Source organism: Plenodomus lingam, assembly GCF_022343315.1.
Source record: "Plenodomus lingam strain CAN1 chromosome Unknown contig_12, whole genome shotgun sequence".
NCBI lineage: Eukaryota > Fungi > Ascomycota > Dothideomycetes > Pleosporales > Leptosphaeriaceae > Plenodomus > Plenodomus lingam.
In genome coordinates, this window is record NW_027093930.1 from 116,968 (window position 1) to 142,871 (window position 25,904).

The following is a 25,904-nucleotide window of genomic DNA, read 5'->3' on the forward strand; positions in this document are numbered from 1 at the left end:
TGATGACGCAATGGACATGTGGTGAGGGTGAGTGTATAAGATGATGCGCCCACTGTCTCGTCTTGGATTGGATAGGATAGGAGGGGGTTTGTTGTGCTAGCAATGTGCAGCCATTGGCGTTTTCGGGCAGCACCGGTCTTGTCTTGGAATCATGTGCGAATAGAAGATAGCCAGGTCAAAGTTACTTTGTACATTTGTATACCATGCTGTTTTGCTGCGTGGACGGCCCTTGTACATCGAGTGCAGTGTTTTGGCGTTGGTGTTTTGACGAGAGGAGAGACATGACGCATGACACCCCCAACCACGTTACCCCACCTCAGCCCTACCAGGAACGCGTCGTCCAAGCCCAAGGGGAAAGGTCTCGCATGTAGACGACGTGTTCCCTGACACCTTCAGCCTTGCCATGACTTCGTCTTCCTCGTCCTCTCCAAAACTGTTGCCTCCTTCCACTGGTCCCCGACTCATCGTTTACCATCAGACCTTCCATGATCCAGACGGCACATACCACTCACTGCTGCCCCTGATCACCAACAACACCGGCATCACCCATGTCATAGTCGCAGCCATACACCTCAACGATGGCCCGGGCAACATTACATTAAACGACCACAAGCCCGATGACAAGAGATTTGACCAGCTATGGGGAGAAGTCACCTGGTTACAGGGCAGTGGCGTCAAGGTGCTCGGCATGCTGGGAGGTGCCGCAAAGGGCAGTTTTGAGAAACTCGGCGGAGACGACGAATCTGCATGTCCTTGCCTGCAGTAGGATGAATGAACAAAGCTAACGGATGCAAGTTCGAAGCATACTACACCCCCCTCGCCGCCCTCATACGCCGCTACGCCCTCTGCGGCCTCGACCTCGACATTGAAGAAGCCGTCCCGCTCTCCACACCCACCCGCCTCATCTCCCGCCTCCGCACCGACTTTGGCCCCAACTTCCTCATCACCCTCGCCCCCGTCGCCACCGCCCTCCTCCCAGACCCAAACATCCCGCCACACCTCCGGCCCCCGCGCCCCATGCTCGCCAGCGGCCCAAGCCCCAACCCCCTCCACCCAACCCTCCCCCACCTCAGCGGCTTCAGCTACCCAGAACTCGAATGCAGCGTACACGGCAGGGAAATCGCATGGTACAACACGCAATTCTACTGTGGCTGGGGCGACGCCGGCACGACGGCCTGGTACGACGCCATCATCGCCGCCGGCTGGACTCCCTCACGCATCGTCCTCGGCGTGGTCACGAACCCGGCCAACGGGGCAGGCCACGTCAATATTGCACGCCTGCGCGACACGTGTGCACAGTTGCGCGGGAAATACGAGGGCGTGCGTGGTGGCTTCGGCGGCGTCATGGGCTGGGAATATTTCAACGGCGGGGATTGCGACGACGACATCCTACACGTCGCCTCCCTCGAGCTCGGCACCGAGTCGACGCAGACGGGCTGGGTGGCTGCGCTCGGCCGTGTCTTGCGCTCGGAAATCGTGCCCTCGGTGGCAGATCAGGCCAGTCTGCAGAAAGCTAGACTCCAAGTCACGCCCGATCAGATTCGCGCCATGGTGACCAGTCTCCCCGCTGCCCGCGCGCCCTGGCCAGACGAGCAGGTGGCGCAGTTGGTGGTGTTGGGGTTTGAGCGGCACGAGGCGGTTGCGGCGTTGAATGCGACGGGCGGCGATGTCGAGATGGCCGCGGGCTTTTTGTTTGAGCAGTATCCGGGGTGAGGGGGGCGTTTGTTTGGGGGTGCATGTAGATGGGGGGATGTTGTATCTTTGGAGACGGGGCTACGCGTCATGTGTACATGTGTGGGAGATGTAGGGGAATCCGACAATGGACGGGAAGAGAAGAAGGTAAATGTTCCCGAAACCGAGTATGCGCTTTCTATCCACCCACGCTCTCTTTTCTGCCCCTGTACCTGTCCTTGTGCCCTCGGTCTTTTGGGTGATGGCGTCTAGCATTGTGTAGAGGGATGGTGTGGTTTGGGAATTGTGGGTGTAGAGTATGGGCTCGAGTCTTGAGTCTTGAGTCTTGAGTCTAGCTTGAGTCTAACCTCTTACTCCTTACCTACCCATCCTCTCCTCTCCTCTCCTCTCCACTCCACCCCATCATCACCCAACAAGCCCCATAAACTCAAATATAAAACACTGCCAAAGACACTCACCCTATCCACGCTAGTCTAGACAGTAAGGTCTACACTAGACATGGCTGCCTGGAAAACGTGTGGGTTGAAAACGGACAAGATTTGAAATAGATGTTTGGGCATGTGGGATTGGGATTGGGATTGGGATTGCATACTGAGATGCTGAGATACTGATGATGTGATGATTTCCACATCTAGCCATGGCCATTGCCATTGCCATGTCCCATGTCCCATTCACCTCTCCTTGCCATCCCATCAGGCCAAAACCTGCCTCTCCCTCTCCCTCTCACGTTCCCTATCCCTCCCCTCCAAACGCGGGACCTGCAAAAACCTGCTACACCGGTGTGAGCCACGAGCATCACCCGTCCCCAAACTCGCACCTTCTCTCCCCCGTCCAGTCCGACTCCGACTCCCCTCCAACCCCCCACACCCACTCCCCCTCCCGAAACCCCCGTCCGCATCCGCATCACCAGCCTCCGGCCCCGGCCCCGGCCCAGAAACCAAAACCGAAATCGAAAGCGTACCCGACAAACAAGACGAAGACGAAGCCGAGGCCCGATCCAGCCAAATCCCCTCCTCTCGCTCCTCAGCTTGCTCCTCCGCAAGCGACGAATCGGACGACGACGACGACGGTGTCGTACTCCAGAGTAAACTCAGGCGATTGCGACTGCGACTGCGACTGCGACTGCGGTTGTAGATGCGGGTGAGAAAGTCGTGGGTGTGGGTGTGTTTGTGATTGTTGTTGTGATTGTGATGGCTGTATGTGCAGAGGGGGTATTAAATCATGCTTTGCTTCTTGTTCTTCAATCTTAGGGTGGGGGGATAAGAGGGGAGATGATGGAGACAAGGAGAGGAGAGAGAGAGAAAGAGACAGAGGACGAGAGGAAAACAGAAGCGTCGATACGCGCCATTATGCTTGGAGTGGAGAAGACAAAAACGATGCATTACGCAGCGCAAATCGACTTTTCAAGTCCACAGAAAACTTCTTCCACACTGTATCAAGACTGCCCAACCGCAGCTGTCCTGCAGCCACAGTCTCTGCCACAAGTGTGTGCTTGCAGATTGAAAAAATAAGCGTCTCGGACAAACAAGGAAAAACAATTACCTTCCATCATCACTCGTCCGCGGACTCTGCCTCTGCGAATTATGCTGGGTGTTCCGATACGTCTCCTCATTCAGCGTGTCCAGACTGCGCGCCGGACTGGGCGTCGTACCTCTGCTGCCCCGGCTGCGGCTCGGGCTACTCGGCCGGCTCGTTGCAATCTCGTAGCTCGGGAGCGCCATGTCGACGCCGACGGGGGATCCGTAGACGGGCGTGCGCACGGCCGTGTTGTAGCTCGGTATGCGTGCGAGCGCGGCCATGTCGTACGACGGGTTTGCGGCGGGCAGATCAAAGTACGCGCCGTCTTGCGAGTGTGCGGGCGTGCTGTCGCCCGAGGATTGCTGGCCGCGTGGCGTGTGCGAGGCAAAGCGCGAGGTGTGCTCGGCGTGCGACATGTCGAGATTCTGGAGACGGTGTTGGAGGGCAATCGCAGACGCACCGCCGCCCCGTTGGTGGGCGACGGCATCGAGCGAGGCGAGGTCTTCGGCGGATCCACTTCGAGACTGCGCATAAAACGGCGTGTTGGCGCCGCTGTTCATCACCGAGTGAAAGCCGCCCGGGGTCATGAAGCCCGAGGGGTCGATGTCGTTGTAGAGCTCGTCGAGCTGGTGGAGGCCATAGGTCGGAGGGGCGTTTTGGGCGGCCTGGTCTTGGATGGCTTGTTGGTTGAGGATGTTGGCGTCGACGACGACGCTCTGGTCTTCGTTGGGTGGGAGATTGGGCGAGATGAAGAGGTGGACGTGGTTCTTGACCAGCAGCTGGCTCGTGTGCCCTTCTGGGTTCTTGAGGTTGACAAACAACCGCAGCTTGTGCGTCAGCCGAATGTTCTCCGTGTCGACGGATTGCCGGCAGCTCTTGAGCGAGCGTGGGAGGTTGAGCGTCATGGAGAAGCGGTGGGACTCGTCAAAGAGGGCGTCCGTGTCCTCGACGCCCTCGGGAACCAGTTGGGCAGAGCTGGCTGGCATGTCGGCCTCTGTGACGGCCACCTGCACATCCGTCTGGTGGCTGATCCGACGGCCGGCATAGTCGGCAAACAGCTGGCGCGACTCAATCAGCTCCATCTTGATGGTCGAAATCTGCACCCCCTTCCTCAGCGGTATCAGCACAAAGTCGGCCGTGATGTTGGTGCCGATGATGTAGTTCTTCTGCGGCACCGTAATCTTGTAGGCCAGCTTGTTGGCCCAAATGTCCTCGTTGATCTGCTCCATGGGCTGCGTCTCGAGCATGTCGCGTCCGAGGGTGCGGATGACGCGAATGTGGGACGAGGCAGAGAGATGCTTGCTCATGTATCCGCGGTCCACGTGCGCCTTGAGGTTGTAGACGACCCAGTTGGTGGGTAGGCCCTCGACGCTCTGGTCGATGTGGCTGGGCATCTTGAAGGCAAAGGCCCACTCATGGTAGCCCGCGCAGATCTTGTGCGACTTGTTCTTGTTGGTGCCCTCGACGGGGAACAGGTGGACGTCTTGGACGAGGAAGTTGCTCTTTTGCGTTATCGGCTGCGGGTTCACCGTGTTGGTCAAGTGCCATCTACACCGGGTTGACTGTCAGCGCGAACCTTGCCAGTCGCTCGGGGGTGTGCGTACGAGACTTTTCGCGTGCCCGTCAGCGTGATGCGTACACTGCGCACCGAAATGGGCTCTGGGTTGTTGAGCACCAACTTGCCCCTCAGCTCCGTCTCGTGGCTCTCTGCACTCTCGCCATAGAAGACGACAAAAGGCGACTCGGGCCTAGACAGCGATTAGGACCTCCCATGCTTTTCGGTGTGGGCGTGTTTTTGCTGGTGCGCAAAAGCAGAGAGAGTGTGTGCGTACTTGATCTCCAGACAGGGCGCGGCGTTTCTGCCGAAAACGCCGACGGTGGACAGAGGCATGATGGAACGAGGGCAAAGAAAGTCGGCTCCGTCTTGGTTCACACAAGAACCACAACAGGCCTCCCGGTTCGCAACGCGGATTCAGGGAGAGGCGTGCAATTAAGTAGGCAGCGCAGGGGACAATTTCGGGTCCAATGGCGGGCGCAGCGGAAAGCCAGGATGGGTCAATGTGCTCTCGTTGCGGGCTTGCTGCGGAGCTGGCTCGTACGAATGAAGGTGATGATGTGGTGAGACTGGAGTGGGTAGCGTTTGCGCTTGTAAGTTGTGTGGATGTGAGTGATGGATGTTATGGTAGCGGGAGTCGTAGTCGTAGTCGTAGTCGTAGCAGCAGTAGCAGTAGTAGCAGTAGTAGTAGTGGTAGTAGCAGTAGTAGTAGTGGTAGTAGCAGTAGTAGTAGTGGTAGTAGCAGTAGTAGTAGTGGTAGTAGCAGTAGTAGCAGCAGTCTATCTAGTCGTATTCGTAGTAGTATGGCTGACGGTTTTTGAGTTGGCCGTTCTTGGATAGGCTAGTGGATGCAACAAGGCAAGAGGGTAGAGTAGGTATGGCTGTGGTTGAGTAGTGACGAGCGATAGCCAAGTACGGTAGCCCAGTACCTGGTTGTAGTGAACAAGCCACGAGCGACGAGCGACGAGAAGGGCGCGCGAGGCGTGTGTTGTATAAAAACACAGAGACAGAGGCGTCTTGGCCTTGAAGCTTGCGCGGCTCGCGACAAGCATGAATCTAGGAGTAGACTAGAGGAGAATTAGTCTGTAGATGGGCGACGGTTAGACATGGGAGGGCTGAGGCGGTGCGTCGGATTCCCATATTTCCTATTTGATACATTCTAGCTACAGGACAGGACAGGACAGGACGACAGGCTACGGGCAAGGGCGGCGTGCCTTGTCCAAAGTCGAGGGTCGGCCGATGTCAGTGCTTCCGTGCATGCAATGGATGGAACCTGGAGAGCTCGCTCAGGGTGATGTGATGGGTTGAAGAGTGGGGCAAGTGGTTTTGTGGGCTTTTTGCTTTGCCTTGCCTTGCCTTGCCTTGCCTTGCCTTGCTTTGGCTGCTCGCGTCATTTTCTCTTCTTTTTTCACAAAAGGTGGATAACCGAATCGGGACTGGGCTGGTATGGTTACCTGGGTGCATGTGCCTACTCATGTGAAAGCCGGGTCGAACACACATCCAAGTCTAGCCGCCTTTTCCAGAGTAGAGCCTCTTCTCGCTCTTCTGGCGCGGGCGGGATGAGAAGGTTGAGGTGATGTGCGAGCAGGGGGGGGGAGGGGGGGTCAAAGAAGGCTGTCCGATATCCTCCCGCGAACGGCGTGAAGGTGACACAAGCCTGTTCAAGGATGATGCAATGGCTGCAGGGCCGATGGATAGCCAGCAGAACCAGAGGAAGAGTTGTGAATCCAAAGTCACTACGACTCTAGACAATGCGCACCCAGCACTCTACAGCGAGTTGGCTAACTCTGGTCAATCACTCGATCCATCAACCACCTTCGCACTGCACTTCCCATCGCTCATCGCCACCCAAGCAACCCAAGCCCAAAATAGCTACCAGTCGCAAAATACCTCCCTCTCGGCCCAGCATGGACCATAATCTCTCTCTCTCTCTCTCACACACACACACACACACACATAGGTCCTACTACGGATCTATTCCACAACACACATACGTACACCCTCTAGAATAGATAACCACAACCATGCACAGCACCCTCCCGCGATGGCAACAATCTACCCACCAGCTCCTAGCATGCGCCACACATCGACGACGCGGACGCATACTCCATCGTCGTAGCACAACAGATGGCGACTCAAGCCAGCCCAGCCCAGCCTAGCCTCCCGCAATCCCTGCCGAGTCTCGCGCGTGCAGAGGGTGACGATGCAGCTCGCCGGTCTGTCACACGTCTTTGCAGGTAACAGTGCCCATGTAAGTGTGCGTGTAGGTAGGTAGGTAGGTACCGTCCTACCCTCGCGAACAAGATACATGTCACCCCAACGTCGGTGCATGTCGGTGACCTCACGGTCTCATGACATCTCCACCCGATCACGCTCGATTGTGCCAACACAGGCCCCCATCCCCATGCACGTAGTATTCTTGTCCCTCTATCGTAACTCTAGGTACAGCACCTGCATCTCGAGAGCAGGGGGCCGGTGCCCACTTTCCTTATCGCCGCCAAGGGATTCTAGAAGCTTGGCGTAGCCGTCGAACCACATGTGTTGTGTTGTGTAGACCACAGCGTGACTAGAGTAGAGTAGGGTAGAGAGTAGTACTTTCACAGCCGCCTGCAGGCATGGATAACAGTTGGACGTCCGATACATGATGCCGGATAGGAACCACGCTTCTTAATCCCACCGCTCAGCTCTCACACCCCTCGCACGCCCAAGCCACCAGCCCCATCCGCCATCAGCCCCATCCGCCTCACGCCCGACCTCCCCTGCAAACCCAGCCCAACCCAGCCCAGGAAAAAAAAAAAGAAGAAGAAAAAAATAGAAAGGGGCCCACTGATTGCACCATCTGATACAAAGCTGACATGGTATGCGATGATAGCTATGATATGACATGTGCGAGTGGAAGATTGCATGCTGGATGATGGGCGACGGTACCGGTACCGGGATGCTATTCACTCTGGTCTAGGGAGTCTGGGAGTGAACAGACTGCATGGAGATGAATCGCCGACGTCGACAGCTCTTGGCATCGTACCTTGCGCCAATGTGTGCGCTCTTGTATCCTGCTTGCGAGTGAAACTGGATGAACAAAAAAAAAAAAGAGGACGAGGACGAGAAACGACTTGGAACTGCAGGACTGGACTGGACTGTCCATCACAGTGTTTGTTGTTATGCAAACACATGCTGCAGCTGAACCACGTCTATCCTTGTATGCACTGATTCCTGTATTCCTGACACTGCCACTGACACTGCCACTGCCACTGCCACATGTTCTACAATCCCTACTTCTGATGCGAATCCCAATCCAACCCTAACCTCATGACCCCAGCTACAGCTCTGCAACCAGGCCGAGTCAATCTCGCATGTCAGCGCGAGGGTCGAGGTTGGCTGCGAGTAGTGATGGTGATGGTGATGATAATAGCAGTCGCTCTACTGACAACAATAGCCCAACATGATCCCACACACGGGATCAAGTACACCATCTCCCTATCCCCTCCTTCTCACCGTCACCCTTCCCACCCCCCTTACAAATGCGCACTCCCCGCCCCCTCACTCCCACTCCCCTCCTTGGGCCGATCCCAAGTCCGAATATGGCCTATCGAGGGCGTAGCGTTAGCGCGTGGTGTGATGTGAGTTTGTCAAGGGAAAAAAAGGGCAAAGTGAGGGGGAAATGGAAACGACAAGGGAAAGAGGAGATGAGAAATAAAACAGGAGCGCCGTGCAGCAAAAACAAAAAAAAAGAACAAAGACAGCGAAACCATGCAGACACAAAAGAAAAACCGCCGAAAAGTCGTCTCATCAGCCCAACAAACTCCACCACCAACCACCAACCGCAAAAAACAACCCCCACGCATAATCCAAAAAGACCGACATAACACGCCAACCACACGCACACCGACCCAAACACAAACACAAGCACAAAAGCTTATCAAAACACACAAGCCCAGACGAGAAAGGAAAAAACTTGACTCCCAACAGAAAAAAAAAGCGGACAGGGTGCATGTGAATGGGAGTGCGGATGCACGTGCCCGCGCGGCGCTCGGGGGGTTTCTTATCAAGGGGTGGGGGGATGTGTTTGTGTGTGTTTCAAGTGTGTGTTGTGTCGTGTTGTGTCGTGATTTCAGTGTGCAGTGGAGAGTGGAGTGCAGTGGCGGTAATACATAAGCCCAAACAACGACACCACCTCGACAATACGCCCCAAAAAAAAAGAAAAAGAAATCCTTCAACATACCATTCTTACAACTCGTAATAATACAATCCTCTTCGAATCCCAACCAGCACAGCGGATGCTCGTCAATCGACTTAGCCTGTGTCGATGGAGCGGAGAATTAGCAAGGTGATGGTTTGCAAAAGACAAAAGTCCAGGGTTTCAGAACAGAAAAAACCAAGCAGTGGAAGAAAGGCTGATTTGAGCGGTGTGAACCCCGCAGACGGAATGAGACTCACGAGTACAGGAGGCAGCATTGCGGTACGGGCGCGTGGTTCAACTGCGTGCACGACTTCCTCGTCGTCGAGCAGGCTGCCAGATGTGAGATTGGAGTTTGAGCGGAGACGGGTGGCGGAGCCGTCGGTGCGGGTGCGTTGGGTTTTGAGTGTGTTGGACGTGATGCTACCGCGCTGTCGCACCGATGCCTGTTTGCAAGACTTAGTTTCTGCGAAGAACAAAAGAAGAAGAACAAACGTCTATTCGTTGCTCTTCATCGCGATCACAACACAGATGAGATGTGCTGGAGGGAGGCAAACGTACTGCGCGCGGTCGATGAAGCATACCAACGCTAAAGTCCCATAGGAGCAATCGTCGGTCTTCTCCCACACTGCCGATCCGATAGTTGCGGTCGTCGCAGCGCCAGGGATCGAATTGGACGGCCGTGACCCAGGAGTTGTGGCCTTGACAGCGGGCGACGAGCATGCTGTCTTCCAACGACCAAATCGAGACCAGGTCGTCTTGGCCTCCGGTGACGACGTACCGGCCGTCTGGCGACCAGCACACGCATATCATGCCGCCGTAGTAGCTCATGTAATGATGTAGTAGCCTTTCCTTGAGAAAGTCTAGGATGCGAAAGGAGCCGTCTTCGGAGACAACGGCGAGGTGGCGTCTATCTGGTGAAAACTCAAAGGCATTCACCTTTGACCTGGATACCTGCCAATACGACACGGGGTTGGTCTTTTGGTTCTTGGAATTGACCGACTTCTGCACCGTAAGTAATGGTCTCTTCTCTCCATCAGCAACACCATTCTCTTGGGCCGACGTGTTTTCCTCTGGAACAAAAACAGCGTCTTCCTTCTCCTTGTCGTACACGACTAGACTGCCATCCATGTGCGCTGCGAGAAAGAGATTCTCGCTATTGGGAAGCCATCGGATATCCGACACTGCAGTCGCATTGATGACGCCATTCTTATTGATGCGCGTGTACTTTTGCGACATGGGCTCGTACCAGATGATGTCGCCTGTGGAGAAGCCAATGATGATGTCGAGGTGGTTTGGACCCTTTGTGATCTGGTTGATGTCGGTACACAGGGCATGCGCTTTGGTGAACAGAATCTTAGTCATGTGCTCTTCTTTGGTAGGCGAGGTCAAGTCCAGCCATTGCAGCGCCCGATTGATGTTGGCAAATGCGTATAATCCATTCGGGTTGTGCTCTTGCAACCGCTTCGTCAGCGCTTCGTGCGGAATCACTCGGGAGACAAACGAAGAGTTGCTCTTGACAATGTTGCTCTTTGGTTTCCGCCTCTTGAGCGGATCCTTGGAGTCCTTCCCATTGACCACGGCAAGCGCCGCATTGCCCTCTCCAAACACGGGTGTCCGTAGGCCGTCCCAGGGCGAGGTCGAGTTTCCATTTGCGCTGTGCGAGCCAACCTCGCTCGTCTGGCTGTTTGTCTCGTGCGGCGACTCTTGGATGCTCGGGGGGACTTGGGAGCGCGTACTGGTCCTGGTGCCAAATCGGTGCAGTTGTGATTGCGACGGTTGACGGGGCGCAAGGGCGACCAGGGACAATTTGGTGCCCGAGCTCGGTGGAGATATGGTAGTCGCGAGCGGATTTGGGTTGTGTACGGGGGCTTCGGAAGGATGTGGAGGAGGGGTGGCTAGGTGGAGGTCGTCGCGCAGAACATAGGTGCCTATCATGGTCAGTCGTCCCAACACAAGAGGGAGGGAGAAGTGAATGGGGAGAGTGCTACCTTCTCCGACCACCAATTGGTACTCGGGCCCTGTCGGATGGCTGATGCTATTGTTGGTTTCGATAAGCTGGCCTGGGGGGACTCCAGGGTAGCCTCCGACGGGATAGCGAGGTGGAGGCGGTAGGACGCTGCATGCTGTTCAGTCACGTCTGTTGCGCGGGTGCCGTGCAAAAGCGATGCGATTGGTGGGGAGGCAGGCAGGCAGGCAGGCAGACAGGCAGGCAGACAGGCAGGGCGGTGAGGTGGAGAGATAGGACAGACTCACAACATAGCTGTTGCTGCTACGGCGGCGGCGTACTCTTCTGCGGCGCAATCTGCTGGTCCAAGGCGGCCGGATGGCAATCGACCACCTATCTACCGTACCGTAGCTAGATAGCTGTCGCGAACGTGCGCAGAGAATGGGATGGGTCACAGCACCACTTCGCATCTACACAGGGTCGAGGACTGGAGATGGAGCGATAGGGGGGGGGGAGGCCTGCTTGTGCGCCGATGAGAAAAGGCGTTCGAGTGCATGTACTAATCACTAATACTCTACACATGTCTACTACTCTACTAGGCACACTGGCTACCTTGTGGAGGATTGAGGGCCCGGGCGTCTGTTCTTTGCCTTGGGAACCGCGGGCCAGCCATTTCTGGGGAAGGCGGAGTTTGCTGGGCAGAGTTGCCGTCTTTTGCAGGTCCCGTGCGTGCGTGCGTGCAGTCCCAAGTCTCCCGCCTCCACAACACTGAACAGTTATCGGTTGGGCGTTTGTTCCTCGTCCCCTCTCCAGCAAGCAGTCGCATTGTCCCTTTTTTTGCCGGGCAGTGGCACCATGGTTCACTCTCCTCGCCTCGAGAGGGGCTGGCAGTCCGTGGTACCCAAGGTACTACTGGTAGGTGCCTGGCTACTCGATGTACCGCCGTGTACGCACTACGAGTCGATGTACCGCCGTGTACGCACTACAAGTCAATGTACCGCCGTGCACGCACTACAAGTCCCGTACACACCTGTTCCTGTTCATGGTGGGGCCGAGATGGAAATGGCGGGGAAAGCCTTGGGGACTTCTTGGGTCCGACGGTGATGCCATCGATTGCCACGTGCCTTCCCTCGGCGAATCTGCCCGTCATCGCATTACACAGCTCCCCGTCCAGTCCAGCTAGCTGCAAGTCACTGGACCCGCGTTTTGCTTGTCCACACCGCTTGGCGTCTGCCTGCCTAGGACTACTTACTACTCACCTCTTGAACTCCCCATGCTCCATACTGATATACTCCACCTGATCCTAGTCCTCTACACGTTATCATCCCACATCCCACCTCAATCACAGAACAAAAGGAATGCAGTAACCATGTCGTCGTCTCCTCATGGCAACCGGTATGTCGCGTCCTCGTCCTCGTCCTCGTCCTGTCCATGATGGCATGCTCCTGCTTTCCTCCATCCCCCCACCGTTAACCTCTCCCCAGTCCGCATCTGTGTTTGCGGTGATGACGGAGTGGGCAAGAGCTCCATCATCACCTCGCTGGTCAAGGATGTCTTCGTCACGGCAAAGATTCAGCCCGTCTTGCCCCAGGTGACCCTGCCGCCTACCTTGGGCACGCCCGACAATGTCACCACCACCATTGTCGACACCTCGGCCCTGCCACACGAACGCCATGTCCTCCGCAAAGAGCTGCGCAAGTCCAACGTCATCCTCCTCGTATACTCGGACCACTACAGCTATGAGCGCGTCGCTTTGTTCTGGATGCCCTACTTCCGCTCCCTCGGCGTCAATGTGCCCGTCGTACTGTGTGCCAACAAGTGTGAGCTGGCCTCGAATGGATCCACCTCGCAGGTAGTCGCAGAGGAGATGCTTCCGGTCATGAATGAATTCAAGGAGATTGACTCCTGCATACGGACGAGTGCAAAAGAACACCACAACATCAACGAGGTCTTCTTTCTCTGCCAAAAGGCCGTCACCCATCCTATAGCCCCCCTCTACGACTCCAAGGAGAATGCACTAAAGCCTGCCGCCGTCTCTGCCCTGCAACGCGTCTTCCACCTGTGCGACACGGACAAGGATGGCTACTGGAACGACCAGGAGATTCATGATTTTCAAATCAAGTGTTTTGAGAAGCCCTTGGGCGAGGACGATCTGTCCAATATCAAAAAGTCCATGGAGCGCTTTGCCCCAGGTGCCACGGGAGAGCGGGGCATGGACGAAAAGGGCTTCCTGTTGCTGAACAAGATGTTTGCAGAAAAGGGCCGCCACGAGACCATCTGGATCATTCTCCGTAAATTCCACTACACCGACAGTCTGAGCCTGCAAGATACCTTTCTCCATCCCAAGTTTGATGTCCCCCAGTTCTCGTCGGCAGAGCTCAGTCCCGCTGGATATCGGTTCTTTGTGGATTTGTTCCTCAAATTTGACAAGGACAATGATGGCGGTCTGAACAACCGAGAGTTGGCCAATCTATTCGCCCCGACTCCGGGCATACCGCTCTCATGGACCGACTCTGGCTTCCCATCCTGCACGGTACGCAACGAAGCTGGGCACATTACGCTGCAGGGCTGGCTTGCCCAATGGAGCATGACGACGTTTGAAGAGCCCAAGACGACGCTTGAATATTTGGCCTATCTTGGGTTCGAGAGTGGGGATCGCAGCGGAACGACGAGTGCGCTCAAGGTGACCAAGGCACGAAAGCGGCGCAAGAGACCCGGTCGGGTGGAACGGAACGTCTTCCTGTGCTATGTCCTGGGATCGAGTGGCAGTGGCAAGAGCTCGTTGCTATCCGCATTCCTGCAGCGCCCATTTGCCAGGACCTACCATCCGACCATCAAACCACAGGCCGCGGTCAACAGCGTCGAGCTCAAGGGGGGCAAGCAATGCTACCTCATCTTGGAGGAGCTGGGTGAGCTGGAGCCGGCGATTCTGGAGAACCAAGCCAAGCTGGACGCCTGCGACCTGCTCTGTTACACGTACGACTCGAGTGACCCCGACAGCTTTGCGCACATTGTCGAGCTCCGGAAGAAATATCCGCTGCTCGACGAGCTGCCGGCTGTCTATGTAGCGCTGAAGGCGGACCAGGACAAGACGATGCAACGGTGCGAGCAACAGCCGGATGGATATACGAGTGCGCTGAGAATGGCCCCACCGCTTCATGTGAGTGCTACGTGGAACAGCATTTCGGAGCTTTTTGTACACGTAAGTGGTTCTCCCTGGGGAAGGGTGAGGGTGAGGGTGAGGGTGAGAGTGAGGGGTAATGGCAATGGCCATGCTGACAGGGGCAAATCTAGTTGGCGGAAAGTGCAACCCACCCATCGACGGCATTTCCCAAGCCGGAAGAGGACGAGTACGACTATTTGAACCTGTACCTCGCCCTTGGCGTTGTCACGTGTGCCGTTGCCTCTGCGATTTTCATCTGGAAGCGTAACCGTGGGTCTTAGCGAGTCGGTGTCCTGCACTCTCATGCCCATGTTTCTGCACTCTTGTTGTGTTGACCATCATGGACACAGAGGGCGGCTCTGTATTGGTGGTGCAGGAGGGGAGAGGTATCGATGGGTGGGTGCAGGCAACATGAGGTGCAGTGCAGTGCGTGCCTGATTTGTGGCTTGGTCTTGCACTCCACTTCAGCGTCTCTGGCCATGTTTTCTTCTCCCCTGTGTCTGGCTCTTTGCCCTCCCACCTGGCCGTGGGTGTTGGTAGGAAAGATTGTCTTGATCCGATTCACGTCTGCTATGAGTATACTGCATTGCATGATGGTTGTAGATAACAGGGTATTCTCGAGTGATTGTAGTAGTACTAGGAGTATAGGAACAGAGATGCAAATCTACCCTCTCTCGCGGCCTGAATGGAGCCCCTGGAGTCCGTCGGCGGCAAAGCCTCTAGGCGGGCAGGGACCAACTTTTAGCCTCTCCACCCTCTCACCCTCACTTGACTGGTCGACTTGTCGACGACGACGACGACGACGACGACGACAAACTCCGACGACGAGTGGCACACTTGCTTGTGTCTGCTCGCATCTCCTCCTCCTCCTCCTCCTCCTCTTCTTCTTCTACTACTACTTCTTCTTCTTCTTCTGCCTCTTTGTTGTGTGAGTGAAAGCGAGAAAGAGAAAGAGAGACTGTGTGTGTGTGTGTGGGTGTGTGTTCGTTCATTTCTTATTTTTACTCTCTTTGGTTTCTATTATTGCAGCCTTGTCCATGCCCATGCGCTGGTACTGCTCCTGCTCCTGCTCCTGCTCCTAACTACTGCGACTGCGACTGCGACTGCGACTGCGACTGCGACTGCGACTGCGACTGCGACTGCTGCCCGCTCGACTGCCCTGTCCGCCCGCGCCCAGCTGGCCGACTGCCCGTCCCTGCTGTCCCTGTCGTCTCCGCCTGCGCCGCCGCCGCCGCCGCCGCCACCACCGCCTCTCCGCCGTTGCTCGTACGTATTATGTAGAGTAGGTACTTGGTACTGTACTACTACTGCTACTACTGCTACTACTACTACTGCTACTGCTACTACCACTGCTACTACTGCTACTCCACTGCTGTTGTTGCTCGCTCGATGACTCGCTTGCTCGGGCGCAGGCAGTCTTGAGTTGAGGAATCCGTGGTCCGCACCTGCACAACGCCCACAGCCAAACTCCGCATTCCTCGCCCACCATGGTGAGTTTCACCCTCACAGCTGGGCCTCCCAGCCAACCGTGTCGGCCAGCTGCAGTCGTCTGTTTTCCACGCCCACCCCTCCCCATGGCAAGCTCATTAGAAAGACGGGCTGCGGCTGCGCTGCTGGGGTCCTCTCCAGGCTCACCCCCGCCCACTGCATACTCCCGATGAACGCCCGCCCGCACCTTCTCCTCCTTCTCCTCCACCTCCACCTCCTCGTCGTCCTCGTCGTCTGAACGAGCTCCTGCTGACAAGACCTTGCGCCCCATAGGCTCAGAACCGTGCCAGAGAACTGGACCGCCTGTATCAGATGCGCAACCCGCCCCGCGCTCGAGGACACGTACCACAGATATCCATTAGCGATGACAACCACCATGTCACCGAGGCCATAGGCGACATGTATGGCGGCGATAGTGATACCGAGTCCTCCAAGCGCATCTCCCGCCCGCTTAGTTTCATTCCCAGCCCCAACGGCGACTCGATACAGTCCTTGGGTGCCTTTGAGCCCTTCGACCCCTTCCCCGGGAGCCCTCCCTCCAAATCCCCCCTTCGGCCCCAGATGACCCTTGACCAGCCCACCACCACACACACCAACCCCAACGGCACTGCTTCTGCTGCTGCCGCTGCCGCTGCCGCTGCCGCCGCCGCCAACAATTCGCAGAAGCAGACGTCCATGGGCCGGGCTGGCCCCTCGAATGGCCACATGTCGCCCCCATTGTCTCGCTCCAACTCGGACACGGCCTCGCAGCAGTTTCCCCTCAACGACCTGGACTATGAATCGAGCCCGGCCGGTCTGGCACAGGAGCTCAGCAACCTGCAGGCCATCCGCCGAATGTCCATGGGCGTCAACAATGCTGACCCCGACCTACCCTCTTTCCAGTCCACCAGCTCACCACCAGGCTCGCCGCCCGCAACCGACGACGACGATGAATCCAAGCTATTCTGGGTCCCTGCCCGCCTGCATCCAGAGCTCGCGCCCATGGAGTTCAAGACGTTCATTGAGGAAAAGGTCGACAAGATCAGACGACGGTCGGGCGATGCAGACACACTCTCTCCCGACGGCCCCATGGGTCGCCAGGGCTCGGTCGGCGGTCTGCGGAGGAAGAAGTCGATGCTGTCACGACAGATTGACACCGGCTCAGGCTACAAGGATGGTGCTGAGAGACTCGAGAGGAAGCGGTCGGGCGCACAAGCCAATGGCAAGCTGCCAGATCTGCAAGAGATTGAGCATGTGCACGAGGATCCAGCAGCCTTGATAGAACGGATGAGCGGGGATTCGAAGCGCTCGGGCAGCGCAGACGGCGATATGCCCATTGTACGCGGCAACAAACTCACGGGCCTGGGCACGCTGAAGCGCTCGACACACACCAACTATAGACGTGGAAGTCTACGAAAGGGAGGGCCGCCCCTCTCGCGACGTCTGGCATCAGGTCGGCAGGCTGACACAGACACGGAAGAGTCGCCCTCGACCTCGCCAGTCTACACATCGTCCGAGACCCCTCCACCTCTGCCGATACAACGCACCCATTCGGAGCCTCCCAACGGTGCCTTTGAGTCCTCCGGGTCCAATTTTTCACGCCCACAACAACGACGACGATCGCCCCCCGGAGTGGAGCCGGAGAGACCGGGCTCCGCGCAGGACCACTCGAGACCTGCAGCGGTTGCACCACCACAACCCGAGGAACGAACTTCGCCGCAACCTCGGCAGTTCCACTCGAGGATAGCGTCCAATGGACGCACCACTGCTCCTTTGCCTGGTTATAATCCTCAGCAACAACAGCAACAACAACAAGTACCTCAGATTGTCGAGACACCACCACCACCACCACCTCAGGAGCAAGAAAGAAGGCAGTATCAGCTACCTGAACGCCATTCTTCGCGGCAGCCGCCACCACAAATTCAACAACAGCCTACTGGATCTCGCACCTACAACCAGCCACAATCTTATAATCCTAATCAGCATCAACAGGCTCCACCGCAGCCTCAGCAGCCACAGCAGCAGCCTCTACAGCAGCAGTCGCCGATACAACCGCAACAGCCGCAGCAGAAGACTGCGAATCGTTCAAACCGCCATGCCCAAGCCGCCCAAGCCGCCCAAGCCTCTCCCATCAAACCTGCGCAATCGTTTGACGAACTCGTCTCTCATCCCTCGCCACTGCCAGGAAATGGGAATCGCGTAGATAATCTCTCCATCATTCCCAATCTGCCAGAAGAGAAGAAGTCGGACAAGAAGTCCAAGGACAAAAAGGACTCGACCGAAGGTCCAAGGAAAACGAGCTGGGGCTGGTTGGTCGGTGGTGACAAAGACAAGGAGCGAGACAAGAAGGACAAGGAGGACAAGGAAAAGGAAAGTGCGAAGAAGGTCAAGAACAAGCTCAGCAAACCGCAGGAAAAGGGCCACGATGATACAAGACTCGATCTTTTGCAGACTTCTATCCAAGGGGGTGGACGGGGACGGGAAAGCGTGGTCCTGGATCGGGAGTCCATCAAGCTGGAGGAGGAGCGCAAGAAGGAGAGTCACAGGAAAACGTCTAGCGACGGCAAGAAAGAGAAGGAGCCTGGTTTACTGTCCACCATCTTTGGTGGTGGCAAGAAGAAGAGCGACAAGGATGCGGGACATAAGAAGACTACTTCACGCGGACTGTCACCTGAGCCTCCATTGCGGATCCTGAAGCCCGATATTGACTACAACTGGACCAGGTTTTCCATTTTGGAAGAACGAGCGATTTACCGCATGGCACACATCAAGCTCGCCAACCCCCGTCGTGAGCTGTACTCGCAGGTTCTCCTCAGTAACTTCATGTACTCGTATCTCGCCAAGGTCCAGCAGATGCACCCACAAATCTCGATTGGCAACTCGAAGCAGGCCCGACTGGCGCAGAAGAAGGAGCCAGCAGCGCAGCAATCGCAACAGCCATCTCCTCAACAGCAGCCCTTGCAACCGCAGCCCCATCCACAATCTCCGCAGCCGCAGCCGCAGCAGCCAGCCCAACCTGAAGAGTTTGCTCAGTATCAGCGGTACCAGCAGGTAATTGGCAATGCCTAGCTTTGTGGTGACTATCCCACTGACCCTCTCGCAGCAGCAGCAGCAAAGTGAGCCACCAGACTCTGCTTCCAACGAGTGGCCGACGTACGCGCCCCCAGACGCCAGGCAGGCGCAACCGCCAAACGGACAGCAAACAGTCCCCCAAGCTAGCGCTGGCGCGCACAATCAAAACCCGCGTGACTCGCACCACTCGAATTACAGCGCCAATGGAGGCGCAAGTGCAAAGGGCTACAGCGTGGCCAATACGCAGAATTATCTGGGCCAGGGTGGCAAGGGCGGGTTTCAGCATTATCCGGACTCGGAGCAGGGTGGGGCGAGGGCAGAGGATGAGATGTGGTAGCGTCGCTGATTGTCGATTTGGACCTCGTGCGGATGGATGGGTGGAGGGAGGGACTGGAATGGGATGGGATGGACTTGGGTACGGGACTGGGGCGGAGTTTTTGTGTAGAAGTTGAGCTAAGAGTGGAGGTTGTAGAGGGTAGATTTGTGAATGTAAATGGTAAATGCATGGTTTGCGAGGGCCGGGAGTGGAATGTCGAGTGGGATTTGAACAGGGACTCTTTTTGATTCGGACTGGGATTCGGACTGTGTGGCTATGCAGTTGGGTTTTGTGTAGTCTAGTCTATTCAATCTTGTGTTTGATCGTGTGTTTGATCGTGTGTTTGATCCTGTGTTTGATGTCATGTGTTGGATTTGGATTCTTTGGGTTGTGTGCTGTGTTGGGCTCGGGGCTGGTAGGGCATGGTGGTGCGTACCTGGAGTGGAGTGGACTGGGGTGGACTGGGTAAGATGGGATCGGGCTGGATTTGAAAGGATTTGAAAGGATTTGAAAGGATTTGAAAGGATTTGAAAGGATTTGAGAAGATGGATTGGATTTACAAAGATGGGGAGGGAGGGGAGGATTTACAAAGATGGGGAGGGAGGGGAGGGGTGTGGTGGTGTGGTGGTGTGTGATTATGATCATGGTGATGATGGATGATGGATGATGTGGTGTACGCTAATGGGCAACATGGGCACTCTGTTTCCCACTTTTATTTCCATCCACGTTGTTTTTGAATTGTTTGTTTGTATTTTGTATCTTGTACTTCTCGTACGGTATGTTATTGGATTCTTTGGGGTTTGTAGCGTTTGATGTGTAGGTGTTGTATCATGTCTTGCTAGAGCAGGAGGGGAGGGGTTTGCTGGGTACTTGGGTAGACTACGGTAGACGAGGTGGATTGGATTAACGAAGATGGGGGTGCGGTGGTGAGGGATTACGACGACGACGATGATGATGATGATGATGATGGTGATGTGCTATGGTGCAATAGGTAATACAGCTACTGTCGTTTCTAGCTCCGTGCAGCATCCTCGTGTCAGCTTATGAGTTTGAATATTCGTCATTTTTGCTTGGATTTTCGTCATTCTCGTCGCGGATTAGGGTACTTGAACCCTCGTTTGCACAAGCTGGACACTTTTTTCTTAAGACGGGTGCTGGTTTGAGCGTGGGCTGTGCGGCCTGTTGGGACTGGATTTGCGAGATACGACTGGAGCTACGGGCTAATTACTTGGGATAGCTAGACACATGTCCACACGCACCCGTCCTGTTATTAATATTGATGTTGATAATCACAACGACAACAACGACGACAACAACGACAAAAACAACAAAATGCCCCCCTCATCCATCCCCAACCTCCCCGCAAAACTCGAACCGGTATTCACGCCGCGGCCGGGCGTGCAAGAGGCGCAGGGGACGCAGGCTGTGGTGCAGGCGTTGGGCCTCGTCGAGCATGTCGAGGGAGGCTGGTTTGCCGAGATTGATCGCAGTCCGTTGGTGATTGGGAATCCATTTTTGCATACCAGTAAGGAGGCGGGGAGAGGGGGGGATGGGACGGCGATTACACCTACGGCGTCTACAACCCCCACATCCACCCTCCCCCTCTCCGGCAACAACGCCGTCCGCAACGCGAGCACAAGCATCTACTACCTCCTCACGCGCAACAACCCACAGGGCCACTTCCACCGGAACAAAGCGAGGACGGTGCATACGGTGATTCAGGGCCGGGGCCGCTATGTGCTGATTCACGGGGACGAAGAGGACGAGGGGGGACGGGGGGACAAGGCGGGCATCAGGGTGGAGAGTTTTGTGGTGGGTAGCAATGTTGCCAAGGGGGAGAGGGCGGTGTGGGTTGTTGAGGGGGGGAAGTGGAAGGCGAGTTTCTTGCTGGGTGGGGAAGAGGGGGATGAGGCGCGGTTGTTGATTAGTGAGGTGAGTTTGTTGTGTTTGTGCAATGTGGTGTTTTCTTGCTCGTCTTCGTTTCCTGCTTGTTTTGCATCACAGTCACCCAAGGACGGGGTTGGCTAACGCACATGGGCAGACTGTTGTACCGGGGTTTGAGTATGCGGATCATGATTTCCTGACTATGGGGCGATTGGAGCAGTTGCTTGGGGAGGAGCAGGTGCGGGAGTTGGGCTGGCTTGTTAGGAAGGCTTGAGGTTTTCTGTTCTGGCTTCACTGTGCCGTGTTTGATGGGATAGATTTTTGTGGTAGACTGTAGCCGATGTAGGTAAGCTGATCTCACATCAGTCGGCAAGCAGACTAGGGACTGTAATAGAGCGATGGGTAGCCTAGATCAGCTGATCTTTACGAGACGACATCATGTTCAACCTGTCCATCCAACAGACTACCGGGAATTGCACGTCGAGAGAGAGACAAAGGCGAGTGATCGCCGAGGTCGTCGTCGATGCATTTGGGAACCAATTACCCCCAACGTGCCCGCCCCAGAACAACCCCACACCAACCCCACACCAACCCCACACCAACCCGGCATGCCCCCCTTCCAGCCCGCGCCAACATCATCCGAGGTTGTGGACGCGTGGGAGCCGTTGTTCTCGCAAGCCAGGAAGCCCTTCTTTCCGAACCTTTCTCCTCTTGGCTTCATGTCGGATTCTGGCCTTGTCCACGCATATAGCTACCGTACTACAACTGGCGATCAAGCTGGCCATAGTCGTTGAAGCTGTCAGTAACAATCACCACTCCAACGTGTAGCCCCCGCACCCCGAGGCACGCAAACACCATGGCAGCATTACGGATAGCGCCGTCGCGCGCAATGCGGGCAATGAATCTCCTGCGGACAGTGCAGTTCACGCATCCTCCATCTTGTCCCTGCCATTCCCACCCCCATTACCACCAGACACCATCCACTGTCCAGCAAGCACGTCGCCACCTGGCAACGCCACTGGACCACAGCCAGCAAAAGGAATATGCGTTTGAGATGGCTGCTTCAGCTATCCGTTTTGGCCCCGGATGTACCAAGGAGGTAGGCATGGACTTTAAAAACATGGGCTCCAAGCGTGTCATGGTGGTGACGGATGGCAATGTGCGCAAGCTCAATGCGATGAAGCAGGTGATTGAGGGCCTCGAAAGAGAAGGTGTCACCTATGAGATTTACGACAAGGTCAGGGTAGAGCCAAAAGATGGCAGTATCAAAGAGGCAATCGACTTTGCGAAGCCGTGGAGGCCAGATGCGTACCTGGCTGTCGGCGGCGGCAGCGTCATCGATACAGCCAAGTTGATGAACCTCTACACCACATTCCCCGAAGCCGACTTCCTCGACTTTGTCAATGCGCCCCTGGGCAAAGGCCTACCGATTCCCTCCAAGCTCTTCCCACTGATCGCAGTCCCCACCACAGCCGGAACCGGGTCCGAGACGACGGGAACCGCCATCTTCGACCTCGTCTCAAAGCGAGCCAAGACTGGCATCGCACACCGCAATCTCAAGCCCACCCTCGGCATAGTCGACCCCTTGAACACCCGCACCATGCCCTCCGCCGTACACGCCTCCTCCGGCCTCGACGTCCTCTGCCACTCCCTCGAATCATGGACTGCAATCCCCTACTACGAGCGCACCCCACGTCCCACAAACCCCCTCAACCGCCCAGCCTACCAAGGCGCAAACCCAATCTCCGACATCTTCTCCCTCCAAGCCCTCCGCGACTGCGTCAAGTATCTCCCACGCGCCGTAAAGGACCCCGACGACCACGAAGCCCAATCCCAAATGCTACTCGCCGCCACCCTCGCCGGCGTCGGCTTCGGCAACGCAGGCGTCCATCTCTGCCACGGCATGTCCTACCCGATCTCAGGCCAGAACCCGGGCTACAAACACGCCGGCTACAACGTCCAACACCCCATCATCCCACACGGTGTCAGCGTCGCCGTTACCGCCCCAGCCGTCTTCCGCTTCACCGGCGCCTCGAATCCAGATCGCCATCTAGCCGCCGCCGAGGCCTTTGGCGTCGACATCTCCAACGTCAAGCGCGAGAGTGCGGGCGAGGTGCTGGGTGAGGCGCTCGCGGAGTTTTTGGTTGGGCTGGGGGATCAGCCGCGGGGGTTGAAGGCGTTGGGGTTTGGGCGCGAGCATTTGGATGGGTTGGTCGAGGGCACGATTCCGCAGGCTAGGGTGCTCATGTTGGCGCCGAGTTTGGAGATGGGGGATGTGGAGGTGGAGAGGGAGCAGTTGAGGGGGTTGTTTGAGGAGGCGTTGGAGTATTAGGGGGGTTTTGGGAGGGATGAGATTGTGTGAGATTTTGGGGGGGAGGAAGGGGGTTTGGTTGTTTCTGTACATGAAGTTTTTTTTTGTTTTTTTTTATCGGGAAACAGGAACGACGAGATGAATTTTCGAAAAAAGACACTACTATTTATTCGGCAAAATCTCCTTCTATTCATCCATTTTGGCCAAATCTGAGCTGCTTGGACTGTTGGTGTTTGCGTATCTTATCGTCGCTGATATCGCACTTTTCCGACGGCGCTGGAGCCAGTGTTCTAGAACTCATTACTCGGGTCTTGCTTTGTGCGAGGTACGCGTACGCAGGTACATGTATGAACGGTATGCTATGCTATGGCTGCATGGGATTCAGTAAGACGGTGGGGGCGCAGTTGCGGGTTAGGCGGGCAGTGGTTGTGGTTGTGGTGGGGGGTCAGCGGGATGCCTAGGGGATGTGGCTTGGTTGTTGTAAGAGGGGTGGGAAGGGGTTGGGAAATCTTGAGGTTGTTTTGAAGTTTGGTTTGGGAGGCATTTACTCTAAGATGTGCTGGTCAAGGGATGTCGATATCATGGGGGGTTTTGTTTTGGGAGAGATGGTGTGTTGATGGGTATAGTGTTTTTATCAGACGGACCTGGTTCACAGACTTTAGTAACGCCTGCCATAGGTACCGGTAGGTAACGGATATGTAAACGGGACACAAGACGTGCCTACCGTACTACCATACCTAAATCTGATATCCAACCTTTACCAATCATCCTCAATCTCACCACCCAATCCAGACCAAACTATTCCCTCTCTGGTGCATGACGCGAAAAATACGAAACACGTCATCTTGCTCTGCAATGCTGCCTGAACGTAGCCTGTGAGGCTGAGTGCCACTAATCATGCATGACATGTACCACCACCGGTACCGTACAAGCTGTATGTCGCATCTACGACTGTGTCGGGTGTAGTACGGGATGGGCATACGCAATGTGCACAGCCGACACTGCGTTGAATGGGCGTAGATTCTGACTGTGATGTGGTGCGTGGAGCGAAGCAATATGGATTTGTTGGGAGACTCTGGGAAGGTATAAGGTGGTGATGGCGTCTGTTGGGAGATTGTGTCGTTAGGCCATACATTTTACAGTCGCTTTGTGAAATCTTTATCAATTCCTATACAGTACAATTGCCGGTTCTAGATTTGCCGGTTCCTAGACACATCCATTCGCTACTGTTTCGCATTAGAATCCGACCGAGACCAACAATCATGACAGTTCCACCTCCAGCTCCCGCATTCTGCGAGGATGTTGGCCCACTTTGTCCGGTGGAAGGCAGTCTTTATGGGTATTATCCCAGTATTGGGGCGAATGGGTTTTTTGCTGGTTTCTTCGGGGTTTGCCTCGTCATACAGCTTGTCCTGGGAATTCGATACAAGACATGGACGTACCTGGTGAGTCTGCACATGGCCCAATTACATGCCCACCCGTCTAACAGGAATAGATTGCTCTAGGACTCGGATGCTTGGGCGAGCTGGTTGGATATATTGGTCGTATCATGCTTTACAACAATCCTTTTGATGGCATTGGCTTTCAGATGCAGATTTGCTGTTTGATCATCTCCCCGGCCTTTGTATCTGCGGGCATATATCTCACACTAAAGCATGCCGTCATCACCTGTGGGGAGAGCTGGTCTCGTCTTAAGCCTGCTTGGTACACGTACATCTTCATCGCCGGCGATGTCGTTTCACTGCTGCTCCAGGGAGCTGGAGGTGGCATTGCTGCGACTGCAGACAGTGGCTCTGAACTCCAGGACGTCGGCACCAATCTCATGGCAAGTATCTGCTGCTTGAATAAGTCTCCGAGAAATTCTAACTGGCCATTGTATAGATTGCCGGTGTTGTTTTTCAAGTCGTCATTCTTGCGTTCTTCGGCTTTTTTTGCACCGAATATGCAATCCGCACGTACCGCCGTCGCACTCAAGTTACATCCGAAGCCAGCGCGTTGCTTCACAACACCTTGTTCCGCTGCTTCGTCTTCGCAATCACCGTTGCCTACCTGAGCATCTTCATTCGCTGCGTTTACCGTATCCCCGAGTTGACGGGTGGCTGGAGAAGTGAGCTCATGCGCAACGAGACAGACTTCATCATCCTGGAGGGAGTCATGATTGTCATGGCCGTGCTAGTCCTCACCGTATTTCACCCAGGCTTCTGCTTCCCGGCGCTCGGGAACACAATTGGCAAGTCGAGTGATGCACATCGGGTGAAGAGCATAGACGAAAGTTCAGAGGTAGAGATGATGTCTAATCAGGCGTGAGCATCGCGGGCATAGGACTCCTCAATTTACTTTCATTCATGTACGTCACGCTTCACTTTAGGGCACACATGACTTCCAAAGTCGGTTATTGCATATCACTTTAGGGAACCCATCACTTCCGGAGTCGGTTTAGCATGAAATTAGAGCTACTCGTTTGATTAGATCCACAAGCACAAACACAGCATTTCTCAGACAAAACTCCAATCTAACATTCCCACATTTCCCCATTTGCCATCCTCCTACACCAATACATCACACTCTCTTCCATAATTCCTCCAAGCATCCAACATGGTGTCTCTAGAACACTGCCCAGCAAATGCCGTCCCAATGCCCGGACTTGATCTCAGAGTCGGAAATCTTTTACATCCGGGGAGAAGCTCCGCGGACCAGGATTGGCCCATGTATTGCCGCCGCTTTCCATTCATGAGGATGATCGCTTACACTGGCCGCGGAGCCCATGCATGATGCCTGGGCCCCCACGCTCACGCAAGGAA

General features: G+C 55.7%; 9 protein-coding genes across 9 annotated transcripts; 7 read left to right on the forward strand and 2 right to left on the reverse strand.

Moving 5' to 3' along the window:
- Window positions 1-403: 403 nt before the first annotated feature.
- On the forward strand, window positions 404-2,544 carry IAQ61_001280 (uncharacterized protein; the record flags this gene model as incomplete). The annotated part of the gene is made up of 2 exons (XM_066095040.1): window positions 404-745; window positions 796-2,544. 2 exons carry the CDS (start codon window positions 404-406, stop codon window positions 1,711-1,713), a joined length of 1,260 nt encoding a protein of 419 aa, XP_065954888.1. The 3' UTR covers window positions 1,714-2,544.
- A 33-nt stretch (window positions 2,545-2,577) lies between these two features.
- On the reverse strand, window positions 2,578-6,386 carry IAQ61_001281 (uncharacterized protein). Its single transcript, XM_066095041.1, has 4 exons — window positions 6,220-6,386; window positions 5,043-6,146; window positions 4,815-4,958; window positions 2,578-4,758 (listed from the first exon to the last, which is right to left on the reverse strand). The coding sequence occupies exons 2-4, from the start codon at window positions 5,099-5,101 to the stop codon at window positions 3,231-3,233; spliced, it is 1,731 nt and encodes a 576-aa protein (XP_065954889.1). The 5' UTR covers window positions 5,102-6,146; window positions 6,220-6,386; the 3' UTR covers window positions 2,578-3,230.
- A 1,538-nt stretch (window positions 6,387-7,924) lies between these two features.
- Window positions 7,925-11,203, reverse strand: IAQ61_001282 (uncharacterized protein; the record flags this gene model as incomplete). Its single annotated transcript, XM_066095042.1, has 8 exons — window positions 7,925-7,956; window positions 8,006-8,016; window positions 8,285-8,351; window positions 8,988-9,063; window positions 9,203-9,388; window positions 9,504-10,873; window positions 10,934-11,061; window positions 11,199-11,203. 8 exons carry the CDS (start codon window positions 11,201-11,203, stop codon window positions 7,925-7,927), a joined length of 1,875 nt encoding a protein of 624 aa, XP_065954890.1.
- Window positions 11,204-12,275: 1,072 nt separating this feature from the next.
- Window positions 12,276-14,334, forward strand: GEM1 (ERMES complex Ca(2+)-binding regulatory GTPase gem1; the record flags this gene model as incomplete). Its single annotated transcript, XM_003842438.2, has 3 exons — window positions 12,276-12,285; window positions 12,375-14,092; window positions 14,185-14,334. 3 exons carry the CDS (start codon window positions 12,276-12,278, stop codon window positions 14,332-14,334), a joined length of 1,878 nt encoding a protein of 625 aa, XP_003842486.1.
- A 1,206-nt stretch (window positions 14,335-15,540) lies between these two features.
- On the forward strand, window positions 15,541-19,454 carry IAQ61_001284 (uncharacterized protein; the record flags this gene model as incomplete). Its single annotated transcript, XM_066095043.1, has 4 exons — window positions 15,541-15,543; window positions 15,815-18,571; window positions 18,624-19,259; window positions 19,347-19,454. The coding sequence occupies 3 exons, from the start codon at window positions 15,541-15,543 to the stop codon at window positions 18,927-18,929; spliced, it is 3,066 nt and encodes a 1,021-aa protein (XP_065954891.1). The 3' UTR covers window positions 18,930-19,259; window positions 19,347-19,454.
- Window positions 19,455-19,977: 523 nt separating this feature from the next.
- On the forward strand, window positions 19,978-21,066 carry IAQ61_001285 (uncharacterized protein; the record flags this gene model as incomplete). The annotated part of the gene is made up of 2 exons (XM_003842441.2): window positions 19,978-20,840; window positions 20,950-21,066. The coding sequence occupies exons 1-2, from the start codon at window positions 20,154-20,156 to the stop codon at window positions 21,064-21,066; spliced, it is 804 nt and encodes a 267-aa protein (XP_003842489.2). The 5' UTR covers window positions 19,978-20,153.
- Window positions 21,067-21,190: 124 nt separating this feature from the next.
- Window positions 21,191-21,586, forward strand: IAQ61_001286 (uncharacterized protein; the record flags this gene model as incomplete). The annotated part of the gene is made up of 1 exon (XM_066095044.1): window positions 21,191-21,586. The coding sequence occupies one exon, from the start codon at window positions 21,191-21,193 to the stop codon at window positions 21,584-21,586; it is 396 nt and encodes a 131-aa protein (XP_065954892.1).
- Window positions 21,587-21,648: 62 nt separating this feature from the next.
- On the forward strand, window positions 21,649-23,124 carry IAQ61_001287 (uncharacterized protein; the record flags this gene model as incomplete). The annotated part of the gene is made up of 1 exon (XM_003842442.2): window positions 21,649-23,124. One exon carries the CDS (start codon window positions 21,649-21,651, stop codon window positions 23,122-23,124), a length of 1,476 nt encoding a protein of 491 aa, XP_003842490.2.
- Window positions 23,125-24,365: 1,241 nt separating this feature from the next.
- IAQ61_001288 (uncharacterized protein) lies at window positions 24,366-25,410 on the forward strand (the record flags this gene model as incomplete). Its single annotated transcript, XM_066095045.1, has 3 exons — window positions 24,366-24,548; window positions 24,599-24,928; window positions 24,985-25,410. 3 exons carry the CDS (start codon window positions 24,366-24,368, stop codon window positions 25,408-25,410), a joined length of 939 nt encoding a protein of 312 aa, XP_065954893.1.
- Window positions 25,411-25,904: the final 494 nt, after the last annotated feature.

Bases quoted from the DNA above. Each gene is read 5' to 3' on its own strand.
- IAQ61_001281 (XM_066095041.1), bottom strand. From the start codon at position 5,101: ATGCCTCTGTCCACCGTCGGCGTTTTCGGCAGAAACGCCGCGCCCTGT. The intron at 4,959-5,042 runs GTACGCACACAC...ATCGCTGTCTAG, and splicing joins GCGCCCTGTCTGGAGATCAA to GCCCGAGTCGCCTTTTGTCG. The intron at 4,759-4,814 runs GTACGCACACCC...AACCCGGTGTAG, and splicing joins ACGGGCACGCGAAAAGTCTC to ATGGCACTTGACCAACACGG.